This window comes from Budorcas taxicolor, chromosome 2 (assembly GCF_023091745.1).
Source record: "Budorcas taxicolor isolate Tak-1 chromosome 2, Takin1.1, whole genome shotgun sequence".
Classification (NCBI taxonomy): domain Eukaryota; kingdom Metazoa; phylum Chordata; class Mammalia; order Artiodactyla; family Bovidae; genus Budorcas; species Budorcas taxicolor.
Window position 1 is genome coordinate 162517958 of NC_068911.1, and position 21056 is coordinate 162539013.

Below are 21056 nucleotides of genomic sequence, written 5' to 3' on the forward strand. Positions count from 1 at the left end.
ACTCTGACGAAGCAATTTCATTCCTTGGAACATATTCCTTGAGAGATACCAAAATTGCAAACATCTAAGCACAAGCAAAAACTTTTCCCACTGCAACCATCTAACTATCCAAAAAATGAAAATTAATAGTGGAAAATACTGCACATTGATTCAGCAAATCATGTGACCATTTGTAAACAACTGCCAAAAAATCATAATGATAAGAGGAAATGTTCATGTTGGGATATTGAGTGGAAAAAATAGTAGGATCTAAAAGTATTTACATTGTAATCAGCTACATGCTAAATGGTGCTTTAAAGACATATACGGAATTCCCTAGAGGTCCAGTGGTTAAGACTCCTCGCTTCTATTGCAGGGGGCACAGATTCAGTAACTGATCAGGGAACTAAGATTCCCCTCACCAAAATAAAGACAGATAAAAGTCAAAACAGACTTAATCTCTGGATGATATTTATTTTCTTTTTTGTGTTTTTCTGTATCCCAACCCTTTGAAATAATTTTTTAAGCAAAATATTAATACAAATCTGTATCTTCTATAAAGTTAACCCTGGCTTTGAAAACTCCCTGCTTTGCAATGTTAACAGAAAACAATAACCTCTAGATCTCATAATATATTACTCAGTAATAAATAACTAGTAAAGCTCTGCAGACAAATTTTGTAATGGGAGTGCGAAGGTGGAGTGGATTGGATTCAGGCATTTTTTCACACCATTAAAAAAAAAAACAAACACTGACAGAACTGAGAAGAAAATTTTATTCTGGGAGAAAGCAAAGGAAGAAAAGAAACAAAGAGCTGATATACCTGACTACCTAAATTTAAAATCTCCTATAAATTAGTACTAGAACAAGTAATAAAAAATAGTAGCCTATCTCTGTAGGTTGAGTCCCTTTTCATAAAGGGTTCTAATAAAAGAACAAACATCCTCAAAATTAAAAGAGAAAAGGGACACTAAGACAACTCACAAAATATATAAAAATGGCCACTATGTGGGGAAGACCTTCAACTCTATGGTAACCAAGGAACAGTAACTTTAACCAAAGGAATCCCTTTTCCCCACAAACTTCTACTAAAAATGGTATGCTGTTTGACCAGGATTTGAAGAACTAGGCAGTCTCACAAAGTGTTAGTAGGAGTATAAATTGGTTTAATCAAAACAAGAAAAAAAAAAACCAAAGTGATTTAATCTTTCTGAAAGACAATTTAGCATTCTGTTAAAAAAGTCTTCAGGGACTTCCCTGGAGGTCCAGTGGTTAAGACTCTGCTTTCAATGCAGGGGACATGGACTCAATCCCTGGTAGGGGAACTAAGATCTCAAATGTCATGCAGCACCAAAAATAAAAGTGTTCAAAATAATTCATATCCTTGGATCCTATGAACCTATTGCAGGAATCTGACTCAATAAAATCAGAATCATACTCAAATGTGATAGGCATGGAAGTAATATATTTTACAGAAAAAAAATGAGGGGCAGTTCAAATCATGGAGTAGAAATAGGAACCATCATTATCTCTGGGTAAAAAGATTAAATTTATCTTAATTCTTTCATCCTCCTGAAGCATCCAATTTTCTGTTCTCATCATGCTGTGTTTTTATAACAAAGTCAAACAAACCTTCATTACAGCAACCTTAACTGAGGTTGCTATAAAACTGAATTCAATCCTACCACTGACATTTGAGAAAAACAAAAAAAATGCTAATAAAAATGCTAATTAATGGCCAAAATGGAGGGATAGCCTGCAAATACCTGTGCTAGCAGTGGGAAGGCTAGGTAATATCTCTCAGAGCAAGCCCACACACAAGTAGAAGAGATGAAGGATTTCCGGAAGAAAGAGAACACACAGAGAGGAACAGATCAATGGTAGCCCAACAAATTATGGAAGAAGGGAGAAGAGAAAAACCACAGAAGAGGGGGAAGATATCTACTTTCATTAGGAAGAGAGATGAAGAATGGGTGAAAAACAAAAGAGGGAATAATCAAGAGAAAATAAATATATCCCAAGGATCCAAGTTTCTTTTACCTTATGAATGAACTAAACCTTTTCTTCTTTAGGCAAAAAAAGGTAAGTGACCTTGACTTGGGAAAAAGACAAAGTGGTCACAGAAAGGAAGCTACACAAAAAAGGACACATTCACCCAAGTCGGGAAGGAAACAGAGCAAATCAAAAATGAATGAAGTAAGAAATTCTAGGAGGGAAAAAACTTAAATTCTAAACTCAAAGAGTTCAATAACCTTCAGTTGTAAGTACTTCACGCCCTCCTCTAAGTCTTTCATCATCTGGATCAAGTGGTTTGTGCAATAAGAACAGTTGGCATAAAGAAAGGAATCGGACTGGAGAGTGAAGCAGTCCGCAATCAAGCCCTGTCTCTACACAGCGGCTGTGTCAAGTTGAGCAAGCATTTATAAAACAGGGACTTCGTATTCGCTAGCACACCATTTCTGTGAGTCTCAGAGTGAAAGAACATGTAGATCTGCTGGAGTAGATGCTGTTATTGTTGCCAATGTTTCAATCACTGGACCACTGTGAATACACCCACAAGACCAAAGCCACTGTGTTTTGGAAACGAAAGTCACAATAATAGTAGTATTTTACTTAGGAAAGCTAGGCAACAGGAATCAGGTTAAAAGAATGGAAAATACAGTTACAACTGCTCTCTCCCAATTAATGCCAATCCTCTCACTCCCCAACATCCCTGGAGAGGTTTCTCAGAAGTTACATAACTGGTACTACAGCACACTCCATTGGGGCTTCACAAGTCAGTCTGGGGTTTGAGGTCCCTTCCAGTCCTGACAATCTAGCACAAACAAAAGTATCAACCTTGCTAAAATGGCAAAATGAGATTCAGATGTGCAAATATACTCTCATTTGCATTATTAGCCAAAATGATTAGACTTTTTGGCGGAAGTTCCAAATTCCTACGTACTGATCATAATTATACTTCTCCCCATAAAAACAGGAAACACCTAAGCAATCAATATTACTAAGTGAAATCACTCAGCCGTATCCGACTCTTAGTGACCGCATGGACTGTATCCTACCACGCTCCTCTGTCCATGGGATTTTCCAGGCAAGAGTACTAGAGTGGGTTGCCATTTCCTTCTCCAGGGGATCTTTCCAATACAGGGATCGAACCCGGGTCTCCCGAATTGTGGGCAGACGCTTTACCGTCTGAGCCACCGGGGAAGTCCCAATATTACTAAATTATGGTATTAACCACACTAGACATGAAGACTTTAAAAGTCATGTTTTTACATGATTTTTAAAGACAGGAAACAACACATATGATACTAGACTTTTGCATACTATTTTTGCCAGGAAATATTTCTTGAAGACATAAAAGTTGAAATCGTGACAGATGAAATGAGGCTGCATTACTGAAAGGGAGGAAGGATTCAAGTTTTACAAAAACTCTTAATTACACCTTGCTTTATGTATTTTGGCATGTTTCTGCCATTCCAAAGAAACTTAAATTTCATTATTTTCCATCAATTGAGCAGTTATCATTGACTGGCTTAAAGCACATAAACTTTAGGGAAAGATCCATTCTACACATCTAACTGAATTCAATCTTGAGCACAACTTCACTATTAAAGCCAATACATCTTAATCAACTAGAATTAACTGTGTCTATTTGTTTTCCACTCACATTTTTAAATACATAATACAAGAGAATATTTAAGTAATTTTCCCTATTACTGACGTGCAAGAAAGATAATGGTGCTGAAACATCACTGGATTTACAAGTAATATACTGTGTGACAGTGCAAAATGTTCGTCAATCATATCAAGAGTCTAAGCATAACCTGAGGATTAATATGTACAAAACTCCATTTGAAAAGTACAAGTAACTTCTATGTTTATGCACGCACATCTAGAATGGCTCAGCGGGTAAAGAATCCGTCTGGGATGCAGGAGACACAGGAGATGTAGGTTCGATCCCTAGGGTGGGGAAGATCCCCCTGGAGAAGGAAATGGCAACCACTCCAGTATTCTTGCCTGGGAAATATCACCAACAGAGGAGCCTGGGGAGCTATGACACAAATGAACCACTAAGCACATGCACGTGTACGCACATGGAGGAATGGGTCAAGGCTAGCAGTGATTCTAAGTGGACTGTGAAAATAGGACGTTTTTCTTTATGCTTCCCTGTATTTTCCAAGTTCTCTAAAATATGTAATATTTTTGTAATGGGGGTTGATATTTTCTAATCAGCAGCATAAACAAAGTATGCCGCTTTATTTACACTTAGATTTACATTTAAATGCAAATGTAAAAAAAGCAAAAAATTTAGAACAAAACTCTGTACTAAGCATTGTTCTAAAAGTTTAACATACTGTAATCCTGAAATTAACTAATAACCCTGTAAAATAAGTATCCTCACTGTATGGACTAAAAAAAAAAAAACAAAACTGAGGTTTTCTGAAGGATATACAACAAAGGACACACAGCTATTTCACAAGAGACAAAAATTACACACAAACTGTCCTAGCCCAATGTCCAAATGTTCAACCACTAAAATAGCCTGACATGAGCAAGATGTACTTCGATTCTTCTTTATATTTGACATTTACCTTTTATAAATATATAGAATATTTATAAATTATATATAAATTATATATATATTTTACTAGGCAATATACTGGAGAAGGAAATAGCAACTCACTCCAGCATTACTGCCTGGGAAATTCCATGGATTCTGGTGGGCTACAGTCATGGGATCACTAACAGTTGGACATGACTTAGTGACTAAACAAGACAATATATACATGATAATGCCTCAAAATGCTGCATAAGGTAACCTTATTAGAGTTTAGCCACAATCTACTTTAATCTATGATGCACTGGAAAAGTAGGTCCAAGCAAATCTGAGTATGTTATGCATAAAATGAGAGTACTTAGCTAAATGAGACATGGAATTCAACATGCAGCAGAATGTATCTGATTCTTCATATTACCTCCTATACAACGACTCCAACTAAAAAAGACCAACTCAACATCAAACACTGACAATGGATATGCTAACAGACAACCTCACCAGCCTGTCAGCATCCATGTGTTGTCAAAAAACAAGATGGGAAAAAAACTCAAAAGCTAGGTAACAAAACTCAAGATCTTAAAACAAATGAAGGTTCCTTTCAAATAAGGTAAATAAACCAAGTCACAACACACATGAAGGAAGGGATCACAAATGGTTGAAAGGTATGTTGTAGCCTGTGTATAAGACAGTGAGGAGAAAGAAGAGGCCAACAAAGCATGATGTGCCACATGGTAACAAACCAGAGATTCAAGTTTTGATAATGACTGAGAACTATTTCTTGAGCCTGGGGGTGGGGGTGGGGATGATTAAATAATCACTCTGAATTCCAGTTTTGTGCTACCTAGCTCAAAAATTGGAAAAGAAATTCCCATTTACAGTGAACCATTTAAGCTCTGGTCCACATAGTGAGGTTTTAAAAAAACTTTCTTTAATACCAGTTTCTTTTCAAATTACCATTAAATACATACCTTCCTCCTATCGAGTCGTCTTGTGGTTGGGCCCCGGCAGTGTTCCTCTGTGAACGTCGCAGTGACCCCCCTGGATTGTTATTAGGCCGGTTGGACATTGGCACCTCTCTCTTGAAGGGACATACCCTTTCTAGACACTACCATTCACTAAAAGGGATAAAAAGAGAAAAAAAAAAGTCAACTATATATGATACAACACCAAAAATGAAGGAACCGTAAAAGAGGAAACTCTGTATATACAGTTTGATCAGACAGTCTTCACCAACGCTGCACTGTCTTAAACTCTGAAGTCCGGTCGATTAAGGTGTCATAAAGTGTTGCTCAGTCATGTCCGATTCTTTGTGACCCCATGGACTATAGCCCACAGGCTCCTCTGCCCATGGGGATTTTCGAGGCAGAATATTGGAGTGGGTTGCCAGCTCCTTCCCCAGGGGATCTTTCCAACCCAGGGATCGAATCCAGGTCTCTCCACATTGCAGAGTCTTTACCATCTGAGCCACCAGGGAAGCCCCATAAACTGTCAGGACTACATCAAATTCAAAGCATTAAGTCCAGAACCCACCAGCTAAAATCTACTTGTATTTCTCATGGAATGGCCAAGAAACTCCCAATTCCAAAAAAAAAAGTAGAAATCTTTGTTTCCACATTTCTAGTTAAAGAAAGGGGCATTGCATCTAAAGTCAATAACACCTTGGCTGAAGTCGTGTCACAGAACAGGTTTTAAAGGAGTCTGCCTTTGTACAATCCACAACCTCTAGCCTCAGATTCCCCAGCCACAGAATAGAAACAATATATGCCATGGGTACTTCACAGTACTGCTGTGGCCAAATGAAACCACGAATACAAAGGAAATGGCAAAGCTGTAATATCTTAACGGAGAAACCAGGAAAAAGCAGCTCAAATACAGTAAACTGAGAAATGGCCCCAGATCACCTGGATTTCAACATCAGCTGTGCTGGCTCTGACTCCAGACAAGAAACTTGCCCTCTAGATTTGTTTACCTCTTTTGTAAAATCAGTTATCATCTACCTCAGGGAGATGTTAGCAATAAGAAATTTATGAACATAGTTTGTAAGTGTAATAACAACTTAGTTCAAAACAGAGTTCTTAATTTCTTTGAACTTTTTATCTTTCTATAAGAAACTAATACACAGGGAAAAAAGCTGATACTCAAAGAAAATAAGTTTAGCTGATAAAATAGGTCAAAGTTACTAGAGAGAGAGAAAAAACTGCAATTTTTGTAAGTCAAATCTGACACTATTTTTAAGTCTCCAGTCATATTCCAAGTACAGTTCTTCAGTTAACTTCTATTTATTGGGGAGGGAACAGAAGGACTAATCATATGACATTACAAGAGTTGTGCCAAAAGGAATATAAATCAATCAAAACTCCATCTATTCCTGGATTTTAAGAGATTTCCATCCACTGTAACAGCAAAGTGGGTTTTCTTTTGAGTCACATACTGACCCAATTCAGTAGAAAAGGGCTATTTCTATCACACATTATCACACCACCAATTAATATACTAAATAAACTTTGGTCAGAAGGTTCAAATTACTAATAGAATCACTCTCAATTTTATAAGGAAAAAAGAGAAAATACTATGCAAACATTAAAAAACAAAGAGCAAAGTTCAATTTACATGAACTGATAGAAAGGTCGCTCCCAGATATGCTACAGGAAAAACAGTATAATTTCCATCTATGTGTACATATAAATAAATAAGCCGGGTGACAATATACACCCTTGACGTACTCCTTTTCCTATTTGGAACCAGTCTGTTGTTCCATGGCCAGGTCTAACTGTTGATTCCTGACCTGCATACAGGTTTCTCAAGACCCAGGTTAGGTGGTCTGGTATTCCCATCTCTTTCAGAATTTTCCACAGTTTATTGTGATTCACAGTCAAAGGCTTTGGCATAGTCAATAAAGCAGAAGTAGATGTTTTTCTGGAACTCTCTTGCTTTGTCCATGATCCAACAGATGTTGGCAATTTGATCTCTGGTTCCTCTGCCTTTTCTAAAACCAGCTTGAACATCAGGGAGTTCACGGTTCACGTATTGCTGAAGCCTGGCTTGGAGAATTTTGAGCATTACTTTACTAGCATGTGAGATGAGTGCAACTGTGCGGGAGTTTGAGCATTCTTGGGCATTGCCTTTCTTTGGGATTGGAATGAACTGACCTCTTCCAGTCCTGTGGCCACTGCTGAGTTTTCCAAATGTGCTGGAATATTGAGTGCACCACTTTCACAGCATGATCTTCCACGATTTGAAATAGCTCAACTGGAATTCCATCACCTCCACTAGCTTTGTTCATAGTGATGCTTTCTAAGGCCCATTTGACTTCACATTCCAAGATGTTCTGGCTCTAGATTAGTGATCACATCATCATGATTATCTGGGTCGTGAAGATCTTTTTTGTACAGTTCTTCCGTGTATTCTTGCCACCTCTTCTTAGTATCTTCTGCTTCTGTTAGGTCCAGACCATTTCTGTCCTTTACCGAGCCCATCTTTGCATGAAATATTCCCTTGGTATCTCTAATTTTCTTGAAGAGATCTCTAGTCTTTCCCATTCTGTTGTTTTCCTCTATTTCTTTGCGTTGATCACTGAGGAAGGCTTTCTTATGTCTTCTTGCTATTCTTTGGAACTCTGCATTCAGATGCTTATATCCTTCCTTTTCTCCTTTGCTTTTTGCTTCTCTTCACAGCTATTTGTAAAGCCTGCCCAGACAGCCATTTTGCTTTTTTGCATTTCTTTTCCATGGGGATGGTCTTGATCCCTGTCTCCTGTACAGTGTCACGAACCTCATTCCATAGTTCTTCAGGCACTATATCTATCAGATCTAGGCCCTTAAATCTATTTCTCACTTCCACTGTATAATCATAAGGGATTTGATTTAGGTCATACCTGAATGGTCTAGTGGTTTTCCCTTTCTTCAATTTGAGTCTGAATTTGGTAATAAGGAGTTCATGATCTGAGCCACAGTCAGCTCCTGGTCTTGTTGTTGTTGACTGTATAGAGCTTCTCCATCTTTGGCTGCAAAGAATATAATCAATCTGATTTCGGTGTTGACCATCTGGTGATGTCCATGTGTAGAATCTTCTCTTGTGTTGTTGGAAGAGGGTGATTGCTATGACCAGTGCATTTTCTTGGCAAATCTCTATTAGTCTTTGCCCTGCTTCATTCCACATTCCAAGGCCAAATCTGCCTGTTACTCCAGGTGTTTCTTGATTTCCTACTTTAGCATTCCAGTCCCCTAGAATGAAAAGGACATCTTTTTTTGGTGTTAGTTCTAAAAGGGCTTGTAGGTCTTCATAAAACCGTTCAACTTCAGCTTCTTCAGCATTACTGGTTGGGGCATAGACTTGCATTACTGTGATATTGTATGGTTTGCCTTGGAGACCAACAGAGATCATTCTGTCGTTTTTGAGATTGCATCCAAGTACTGCATTTCGGACTCTTTTGTTGATCATGATGGCTACTCCATTTCTTCTGAGGGATTCCTGCCCGCAGTAGTAGATATGATGGTCATCTGAGTTAAATTCACCCATTCCAGTCCATTTTAGTTCGCTGATTCCTAGAATGTTGACATTCACCCTTGCCATCTCGTTTGACCACTTCCAATTTGCCTTGATTCATGGACCTGACATTCCAGGTTCCTATGCAACATTGCTCTTTACAGCATCGGATCTTGCTTCTATCACCAGTCACATCCACAACTGGGTGTTGTTTTTGCTTTCGCTCCATCCCTTCATTCTTTCTGGAGTTATTTCTCCACTGATATCCAGTAGCATATTGGGCACCTAATAACCTGGGGAGTTCCTCTTTTGGTATCCTATCATTTTGCCTTTTCATACTGTTCATGGGGTTCTCAAGGCAAGAATACTGAAGTGGCTTGCCATTCCCTTCTCCAGTGGACCACATTCTGGCAGAGGGTGAAGAGGAACTAAAAAGCCTCTTGATGAAAGTGAAAGAGGAAAGCGAAAAAGTTGGCTTAAAGCTCAACATTCAGAAAACGAAGATCATGGCATCTGGTCCCATCACTTCATGGGAAATAGATGGGGAAACAGTGGAAACAGTGTCAGACTTTATTTGGGGGGGGGCTCCAAAATCACTGCAGATGGTGACTGCAGCCATGAAATTAAAAGACGCTTACTCCTTGGAAGAAAAGTTATGACTAACCAAGACAGCATATTCAAAAGCAGAGACATTACTTTGCCAACGAAGGTCCATCTAGTCAAGGCTATGGTTTTCCTGTGGTCATGTATGGATGTGAAAGTTGGACTGTGAAGAAGGCTGAGCACCGAAGAATTGATGCTTTTGAACTGTGGTGTTGGAGAAGACTCTTGAGAGTCCCTTGGACTGCACGGAGATCCAACCAGTCCATTCTGAAGGAGATCAGTCCTGGGATTTCTTTGGAAGGAATGATGCTAAAGCTGAAATGCCAGTATTTTGGCCACTTCATGGGAAGAGTTGACTCATTGGAAAAGACTCTGATGCTGGGAGGGATTGGGGGCAGGAGGAGAAGGGGACGACAGAGGATGAGATGGCTGGATGGCATCACGGACTCGATGAACGTGAGTCTGAGTGAACTCCGGGAGATGGTGATGGACAGGGAGGCCTGGCATGCTGCAATTCATGGGGTCGCAAAGAGTCGGACACGACTGAGCGACTGAACTGAACTGCAGATATAAATTTAGAAGGTTTGCATATGTATATTTACGTATTATTTACACATTAAAAATTGGTAGAAATAAATTCATAAAACAGACATTGTTAATTTAACCCCTCCCCTCCAGCCTCATCACCAGTTTCACTTTCCATGGTTTCAGTTACCTACCTGATCAGCCATGGTAGAAAAATATTGAATTAAAAATTAGTATTCAATTATAATTTTCAAAGTAAAGGTTTCAATTTCAAATAGCTGGTGAAACCACATGCCATCCGTGTCTGTCCCACTCAGAATGTGAATCATCCCTCTATCTGCTGCGTCCACTATATATATGCTCCCCACCCATTAGTATAAGAAAAGCACAGTAGATGTACAGAACTCAGCACTACCTACGGCTTCAGGAATCTACTAAAGATCCCGAAATGTATCCCCCTGAAGATGGTACTGACTGACTCTGAGAAAGAGGACTGGGTCTGAGATGAAAGGAGTAATTTTTGTTACCTATTTTTTGAAAGCAATAAGGTAGGTCATCTGATTACAAACGTTGGGCTCTTGTGTCAAACTGCCTCTGACTGAGTTCAGATCTTAACTCTAGTATCAACAAAATGTATGACCTTGTATGGCTTCCCTGGTGGCTCAGATAGTAAAGAATCTGCTGCAATGCAGGAGACTGCCTGCAATGCAGAAGACCTAGGTTTGATCCCTGAGTCCAGAAGATCCCTTAGAGAAGAAAATGGCAACCCATTCCAGTATTTTTGCTGGGACAATCCCATGGACAGAGGAGCCTGGCAGGCTGCATGCAGTCCATGGGGTCACAAGAGTAGGACACAAATTAGCAACTAAACCACCACCACCAAGAACTAAATAAAAGACCCATCCTATTTCAGAATTCATCCAGGAAGTTTTACCACTTCAGATGCCATCTCCATGCCATCTTGCCTGGACCCCCAACAGTGTGGACACAAGAGAACAGCATGATACTGTTTCTTGCACTTTGAAAAGCAAAGAAAACTGTTACTAAAGAGGTTTAGGAGATCTTACCTGCCTACTTTTGGCTATTAAATGCCTACTGTATGTCATGGGGCGTTAACTGATTCAAATGAATATAGAAGTCATACTGGTTAATTTAACCTATAGTTAGTAAAGTAACCTTAATAATGCTCCCAAAACCTTCAGAGTTTGTCAATCAGCACCAGGCGATTCACGGATAATTCTTGAAATTTAAGAGAGGAAAAGTGGCAAGTAAGAAGACATTTCTCAAAGTGCTATCTACTTTTAAAGCATAAACTACTCTTTAAGTAAGGAGGCCAGGCTCTGTAAAACTTTGGAGTTTGAATTGCCCAAAAGTAAATATAAGAGTAACATATAATACACACAAATCTTTCCCTCTGCCAGCTATCAACAAATTCAGAGACAGAAGGGACCCTTGGGGGTGATCAAGTTCAACGCTTTACATTACAGACAATTCCAGATGAAGAAAGTTCGAAGTCATCTGATGAGGAAATAGTCCTCTGAACCCTGATATGCAGGCAACCTATCCCCTCTATAGAGTTCACTATGACCTGAAATTCTCAAAACTTAACTCTTCGGCTCCAGACATGAGCCCAAAAATCAGCATGCAATAATTTCCTTCTTGCTATGTGAGTATTCTGTGCTGTCTTCACCAATTAGCATACCTACCACATTTTATTAATTAAATTTTAAAACACAAAGTTAGAGTTACACTAATTTAAAAAAACCACATTGCTGAAAATTGTTTTGACAAACTGAAATGAAAACGAACTCAAAGATTCCATCTTAATAGGCATCTCATATGGAGAAGCTAGAAAGTTCAAAGTTTAAGTCCAGTCTACTAATAACTCTTTCAAGTACTGAAATACATGAGTCTTCTAACCAGGGATTATATGCCTTCACTTCAATGGAAATAATCACCAACATTTTCTACATGAAACCTTTGACATTAATTCCTAAAGCACTGAAATCAAAGAGATGGCATATATGACTTTGATTTTAATAGAAAAAGCATAAAAACACTGATATGTTCAAGATTGAAAGCAAACTCATGGAACAGATAGATGGTTACCAGAAGCAGGCTATAGGGTGTGGGCCAAATGGGTAAAGGAAGGCAAAAGGCACAAACTTCCAGCTGTCAAGGAAGTTTTATTATTATAGGAATTTAATATACAGCATGATGATTAAGTTAATATTACTGTACTGTATGTTTGAAAGTTGCTAAGAAAGTAGATTTTGGAAAAAATTCTGTATATATGGTGATTGATGTTAACTATACTTTGTAATCATTCTACAATATATACAAATATCAAATCATTATGCTGTGTATCGGAAACTAATATGATGATGGATGCCAATTATACCTCAATTAAAAAAAAAAAAAAAAACTTGCCCTGCAAACAAACTCATAACTTTGTTCACATCTCTAAGCATCAACAATTTTACCCACAGTATTGATTAAATGGCATATGAATTTTATGTAAAAATGTATTTACCTCTCAGGCAAACAATTTCTTCAGGAAAAAAAGAACTGTATTATTAATCTACATTTTAAAATTCATTCTCAAAGTTTCATAACAAGGACATTATTTCAATAAAACTTCAACTGTAAACATTCTGGAAATTAAGTTTCCTTTAATTTCACAATTCAAAATCATAGAAGATAGGTTAAGGCTAGGGGAAAAAATTAACTCAAGTTATATAGTTAACTTGGTATATAGAATATATGGTACTTCTTCCTAGTCAAATGGCCAAAAGAGGAAGGAAAATAAAAGTTAGCATTTGTGCAAAATTTTTATCACATGAAGGAAGCTGGACAGACTGGGGAATATATCTCCAATTTAGTGACCAAGAGCAGTCATGTACAGCCCCAAACCAAGCTAGTATGTTTACCTACATAACCACTATCACCTATTTGACAGGCCACTCTTAAACACTGAAGAAAAGTTCTATTATTTTCACAGTAAAGATAACACTTTTCTAAAAATCTAATATCCCACAGAGTATTTGTAGAAAGTTTTCAGCTTTCAGAACTGACACTTAAAGGGAATTTTATTTATCCAACATGTTTCCCCTCCCCACTCCCCAATTTCTTATGCTTTCATTTAGATATGGTCCTCCAAAGAGACTTCGTTTGGCTTCAGATTATAAAACTAGGGTTTAACAGCAACAGTAATTAATACAATTTCCACAGCACTTTATTCATTTGTTTATCCTAATAAACAAAATTTAAATGTGCCGATGAGTCTTATTAACCGTGCTGCTTATTATTCCTACTTTATAAATAAGGAAACTGCAGCATTACAAAATTAAGTTGCCTGCATTCAACAAGTATTAGCATCTGGAGATGCAGGCTGCAAGGAACAACATCCAGAATTGTGGAGGTAAACAACTGCAAACACCAGATCAAAAAGGATATGACTCACTACTATCTTAGGAGAAAGGACAGTAAGTTAAACGTACCAAGAGCAGTATTAAACAACTCTACAGTAAAATGGAATAGAAGCCACCCTAGCTTTTAATAGAAATCACTATGGCTTAAGTAGGAAAAACAGCATCAAACACAACTATCTTTAAAATGGGAATGAATATCCTTTAAGCTTCCTTAAAAGCAAGGGATTGAGAGGTGCTGAGATACAGAAGTAAATAAAACAATCCGTGCTCACAAAGAGCTTATTACTGCTCTATATCCCCCTTACTCAACTATCCTACAGAAAGGCCGAGGCTCAAATCTTACCTCTGTGACTTAATAACAATAAGACACACAATACCTGACCTTCATCTCTGTTTCCTTCTCCGTTAAACTATAGAGATAATACTATTAGCTTAGGGTTTAGGAAAAGAACAATTATAAGGCTCTTGGAACAGCGCCTGACACATACAGCAGCCATTTAATGGTTGCCTAAAAGTACAATAAATGACTGGTGAATCTGGGGGAAAAGGACGGGATTCACGAAGTCCAACATCTTGAATAAGAAAAGAATTAAAAAGAAAAAAAGAAAAGAATTAGGAAAAAAAGAAAAGAAGTAGAGAAGGAAAAATAACCCCTGAAATTCTATAAAACCATTTAGAACTGTTTATATTTCACTCTGATTCAGGAAGGAGGTAATAAAAAAAATAATAATACATATAGCATAGTACAGTTACAAGTCAAATGTCAAACTCTTAGTAGTTTTATCTGAGAACAGTGCAATGTGGCTTATGAATCTTTAATGAACTAAACATTTGTTTAGCAAGCTAAACATTGGTTTCCATTAGGGAAGACAGAAATGTATTTTCTTTCTTCCAGTTAATCAGAAATGTTCTGTAAGAAATAAGAGCCACTGACTACAGGAGTATGTTATCTGCAAATGGGGTCTGTTAAGCATTTAATTCAATTTAGGGGCATTTGAAACCATTCCGATGTCATGCTGAAATACTGTGCAACACGTAAAAATAGTATTTCCAAATTATATTTTTTGTAACTCTAGAAAGTAACATTTACTGATAAAAATACAGATTTGAAAGTGAACACTGAAGTACAAATGATTATGGGTAATGTTTATTTTGTGTTTACCATGTCTCAAGGAAAGTACCTCTCCAGTTAATTTTCACAACCCTACAAAACTGGTACAGACTGGAAATAAATTTCTTTCAGAGAAACTGTGGCACATAGTACACTGTAATCAACGTAAGGCTACAGAGCTAACAGGTAACAAGGCCAACAAACAAGGCTAGCAAACATGGGTTTGATCTAAACTCCAGGCTCCTTATGACTATACTGTGTGCCTGAATAAAAGCAGAAAAATATTTTACATTTATACCTTTTCTAAAAAATCAAAATATTAAGAGAACATGACATTCCAAGCTAGGGAACACCTACAGACTCCTAATCCTTACATTTCTATGAGATAACCAGTTTAATGGAACAAACCTTAAATGAATAATTATCATGAAACATGCTAAATGGTATGAGAAGCAGTATCAAGATAATATTGGAAACAAAAAGGGTAACTTAAATTTGCCCTCAGCAGGCTGTAAAGGTCCAATTTAAAAGGTTAGAGCTTAACAATGAAATATGAGAGAGAGAAATTAAGGAAACAATTCCATTTGCCATCATATCAAAAAGAATCAAGTACAAAGAATAAACTCTACCTAAGGAGACTTCCCCAGGTGGTGCTAGTGGTCAAGAACCTGCCTGCCAATGCAGGTTAGACCTAAGACTCGCCAGTTCGATTCCTGGGTTGGGAAGATTCCCTGGAGAAGGGAATGGCAATCCACTCCAGTATTCTTGCCTGGAGAATCCCATGGACAAAGGAGCCTGGTGGGCTACAGTTCATGGGGTTGCATAAAGCTGGACACAGCTGAAGCAACTTAGCACAGCATGGCACTACAAGGAGACAAAAAGAGGGCTTCCCCAACGGTTCAGCGGTAAAGAATCCACCTGCCCATGCAGGAGACAGGTTTTGGGGAAGATCCCCTGGAAAAGAAAAAGGCAACCCAGTCCAGTATTCTTGCCAGGAAAATCCCATGCACAGAGGAGCCTAGTAGACTACAGTCCATGGGGTCGCAAACAGTCAGACATGACTTAGTAACTAACCAACAACAACAGGCGGTAAAAGACCTGTACTCTGAAAACTCTTTAAGATGCTGATGAAAGAAATAAAGACAACACAAACAGATGGAAAGATATATTATGTTCTGGGATTGGAAGAAATTGATTTTGTTAAAATGACCATACTACCCAAGGCAATCCACATATTCAATGCAATTCCTATCAAATTATGAAGGGCACTTTTCACAGAACTAGAACCAAAAAAAATTTGTTTTAAATTTGTATGGAATCACTAAAGATCCCAAAGAGTCAAAGCAATCTTGGGAAAGAGAGCTGGCAGTGCCAGGCTCCTTGATTTAAGACTACACTACAAAGCTAGTCATCAAAACAGTCTGGTATTGGCACAAAAAGAGACATATATATCAATGAGACAGGACAGAAAGGCCAGAAATAAATCCATGCACCTATGGTCAATTAAGCAATGACAGAGGAGGTAAGAATATACAATGGAGAAGAGATAACCGCTTCAATAAAGGATGCTGCAAACATGATGGCCACATGTGAAGGACTGAAATTAAGAGCATTCTCTTAACACCATATACAAAAATAGACTCAAAATGGATTAAAGACTGGAACCTGAGGCCAGATACTATAATACTCCTAGAGGAAAATATAGAAATGTAGAACATTCTGTGACATAAATTGTAGCAAAACTCTTTTGGATCCATTTCCTAGAGTAATTGAGTTGCAAAGAGTCTGACATGATTGAGTGACTGAACAACCTAGAGTAATGGGAACAAAAGCAAAAAGAATTAACAGGACCTGGTTAAACTTAAAAAGTTTTTGCACAGCAAAGGTAACCATAAACAAAAAGAAAACCTACAGACTAGGAGAAAATATTTGCAAACAGTGAGACTGACAAGGAATTAATTCCCAAAATATGCAAATAGCTCATGTGGTTTAATATGAGAAGACCTATACAGACATTTCTCCAAAGACATGCAAGTGGCCAAAAGGCACATGAAAAGACGTTCAATGCTGTTAACTTAGAGAACTGCAAATCACAACTACACTGAGGTATGACCTCAGACCAGTCAGAATGGCCATCACTGACAAGTCTACAGATAATAAATGCCAGAGAGGGAGGGTGTGGAGAAAAAGGAATCCTCCTAACCTGCTGGTGGGAATGCAAAATGGCACAGCTACTATGGAGGTTCTTTAAATTAAAAACAAGCGTTATCATATGATCTTGCAATCCTAATCCCGGACATCTATCCAGAGAAAATTGTAATTCAAAAAGATACATATTCCAATAGTTATAGTAGCACTATTTACAATATCTAAGACATAGAAGCAATCTAAATGTCCATGGATAAGGAAGACGTGACCAAAAAAAAAAAAAAAGAGGTAGCACTTATCTGTAAAATGGAGTATTACTCAGCCAGGAAAAAAGAATGAAGTGATACTACTCACAGCGCCATGAATGGGTATAGAGATTATGAGATTAAGTAAATCAGACTGAAAAAGATAAGCATCATCTGATATAACTCATATATGGGATCTAAAAAATGATACAAATGAACCTATTTGCAAAACAAATAAACTCACAAACATAGAAAAAAACTTAAAAGTTCCTAATGGGAACAGCAGGAGAGTGGCAGGGGAGGACAGATTAGCAATCTGGGATTATCCGATATACATTACAATACATAAAATAGATTAACAACAAGGACCTAGTCTATAGAACAAGGAACTATATTCACTATCTTGTAATAACCTACAATGGAAAAGAATCTGAAAAAATATACAAGCATGTACAATGGAATCCCTTTCAGTTCAGTTCAATTCAGTCACGCAGTGGTATCCAACTCTTTTCGACCCCATGAACCGCAGCATGCCAGGCCTCCCTGTCCATCACCAACTCCCGGAAATTTACCCAAACTCATGTCCATTGAGTCAGTGATGCCATCCAGCCATCTCATCCTCTGTCGTCCCCTTCTCCTCCTGCCCCTAATCCTTCCCAGCATCAAAGTCTTTTCCAATGAGTAAACTCTTTGCATGAGGTGACCAAAGTATTGGAGTTTCAGTTTCAACATCAGTCCTTCCAATGAACACCCAGGACTGATCTCCTTTAGAATGGACTGGTTGGATCTCCTTACAGTCCAAGGGACTCTCAACAGTCTTCTCCAATATCACACTTCAAAAGCATCAATTCTTCAGTGCTCAGCTTTCCTCACAGTCCAACTCTCACATCCATATATGACCACTGGAAAAACCACAGAATCACTTTACTCTACACCTGAAATTAACACAACACTGCAAATTAACTACACTTCAATTTTTAAAACGGTTAAAGAAAAAGAAAAAAAAAAGGGTGGAACTGTGAGGAAAGGCACTGAGGAATAAGAGAATAAGATACAATGTAAGGGATGCTAGGTAAGTTCATCCCTGGGGCTGAAACATGAAGTATAGGAAGAACATGGACCTAGAAATAAGTCTGAACTGTATCATGAAGTGCCTAAAGATAAAAACTTGGGATTTAAGACCTACAGATAAGCAGATCAACTATTAAGTCACCAAACAGACTTAAGGATGGATGTTGTTTAGTCACTAAGTCATGTCTGACTCTTCTGCAACCCCATGGACTGAAGCCCACCAAGCTGTCTGTCCAACTGAGCCGCCAGGGAAGCCTGAAGGATGGATAAGGGCCCAATAACAACGGAGGCTGAAATGAAGAGATGGGAATCAAGAAACATTCAGACAATACAATCTATACAATGAAGAAAAAAGTCTAGAATTATGTTTATCAAACTTCAGCAGACTTTGCATTAAAATGTCACTCCAGTTTCTGGTGCTAAGGGTTAAGGAAAGTTTTTTAAAACATATAAAGAATTTTGGCAACTGTTTATCTTTTCAATGCCATATGACAAAAACTAACAGGCTCACTTAGGAATTACTAAATTTTTCTAAAAGAACATTAACTTTGCTATTTCCTATTAATTCAGGTTTCAGACAATAAATCTGATGTTGGAACTCCCCTGACGGTCCAGTGGTTGAGACTGTGGTTCCAACGCAGGGGTGCAGGTTCCAAACCTGGTTGGGAAACTAAGATCCAACACGCAACTAAGTCCACAACTAGAGGGTACGGTGCTGCAACAAAAGATCCCGCATGATGCGACGGAGATCCTGTGTGCCAATATTAGGACCTGACACAGCCAAATAAATAAATAAAAAGTCTTGAGCATATTTATATACATAAAGAAAATGAATGAAAGAAAAGGACTAGGAAGAAGGTACAGTTTACTAACAAGATCATACAGGAGGAAAAGAAGAATTAAGAGCACATGTCTTAGATCAGAAGAAAAGCACATCAATCTCCAAGACAAGAAATGACAAATGGCAGCAAGGATGTACATGCCTAGCTTAACAAAACCTGGATTTTAAAGTATGAGACCACTAAGGGAGAATGCAGATTTCAAAGAGTTCCCTAACACAGAACAGGGAAAGGAGCTGACTATGGGAACAGAGGACTGCCCAGCGGCATGAAGAACCTACCAAGACTGGAAATCACAAACTTAAGTGCCAGTCCACACTTGATGTAATTTTCTCATTTATGTAGGAGGAAACTCTCATTCAGAGTGAACTGCTCCAGAGCAACATCTATTCAGAGATGGACCAGAACAGCTGAATCCAGCTCTCCAGAATAACGGGACAAGATACACTTTCCATGATGCCATTCTACTTCTAAACATGAATTTAACCACTTTGTATGTACTGATCTGTCGACAGTCAATCAATTAACAGAGATGGAAAGAGGTCAAAACTGACCCTCCAGAGTCCAAACAGTAATTTCTATAGTATGCCTTCATTTACAAACAAATCACAAACTAAAGAGCCTGCAGCCAACACTTGATCTTCTAAGCATTACCCAACACGGAACAACGGAATTCAACACTGGGCACACATACTGATGCCAGCACCCACATTTTATGACTGCAATAGGCCTTGAGACTCTACCTTATTGCCATCTGGCAAAAGTCAATGAGATTAATTTTGGCATCATTTTCACAAAGAGTGCTGTTTTTTTGGTATTAAGCCACACACTTCATGCTGTAGCTCTCTTAGAAAGGTCCTGTTTCTTGTTCAGTGGAAATTAAGATTCACAACTATCTCTATTAACAGACTGCTGCTGCTCAGTCACCCAGTCGTGTCAACGCCATGGACTGCACCACGCCAGGCTTCCCTGTCCCTCCCCATCTCCCAGAGTTGCCCAAGTTCATGTTGACTGCGTCGGTGATGCCGTCCAGCCATCTCATCCTCTGACGCCCTCTTCTCCTTCAGCCCTCCATCTTTCCCAGCATCAGGGACTTTTCCAATGAGTCATCTGTTTGCATCATCAGGTGACCAAAATACTGGCACTTCAGCTTCAGCATAAGTCCTTCCAGTGAATATTCAGGGTTGATCTCCCTTAAGATTGACTGGTTTGATCTCCTTGCTGTCCAAGGGACTTTCAGGAGTCTTCTCCAGCACCACAGTTGGAAGGCCATCAATTCTTTGGCATTTTGCCTTCTTTACAGCCCATCTCTCAAAACTATATGTGACCACTGGGAAGGAAGACCAGAGCCTTGACTATACGGACCTCTGTCAGCAGAGTAATGTCTCTGTTTTTCAACAGAGAAAATTAACATATTAATTACACAACAGCTACAAATACTCGAGCCTAAGCACACTTGATTCAAAAGATTTTGTTTTCATTTAACCGAGATATTATCGCAACAACAGAAATAGGAGATAGCAGGGAAATGGCTCCTTTCTTTACTTCCTCCCTGAAATCAAGAAAAATTAGCATCTGTTTAAAAAACTGAGAAGAAATCTTCACTTATAATGAAACTAGAGAAAAGTTGGCTACACCCTAAATCAGAGAAGAAAACTTGCCAGATACAATAAAATCTGTACCAAAAAAAGGGAAGAGATAAAGACTACGGAGCATTAAAAAAAAGGGGCGGGGGGTAAGAAAATAATCTTAGAAGAAGTTCCTATCAATGACCCTTTCTTTGAAAAAAACTATAAACTGTGAACCAAGGGCAACAAAAGATCAAAATACCTTCTGCTAGGGGCCAGGTTCCCATGCCAGATTGTCAAGGGAAGTGTTGTTCAGTAGCTAAGCTGTGTCCAACCATTTGCAATCCCATAGCTTTCAGCATGCCAGGCTTCCCGGTCCTTCACTGTCTCCTGGAGTTTGCTCAAATACAAGTCCATTCAGTTGGTGATGCCACACAACCATCTCATCCTCTGCCATCCCCTTCTCCTCCTGCCCTCAATCTTTCCCAGTAAC

At 38.4% G+C, this 21056-nt stretch overlaps 1 protein-coding gene across 13 annotated transcripts in view; it reads right to left on the reverse strand.

Annotated features, from left to right (window-relative positions):
• Positions 1–21056, reverse strand: part of TRIP12 (thyroid hormone receptor interactor 12) — a 152607-nt gene that overhangs the window by 99702 nt on the left and 31849 nt on the right. For all 13 annotated transcript variants that reach the window (XM_052635911.1, XM_052635910.1, XM_052635908.1 and 10 more), the window contains exon 2: positions 5506–5652. In XM_052635911.1, the coding sequence (XP_052491871.1) occupies positions 5506–5603 (98 nt within the window). In that variant the 5' untranslated portion in view covers positions 5604–5652. The remainder of the gene's footprint in view (positions 1–5505; positions 5653–21056) is intronic.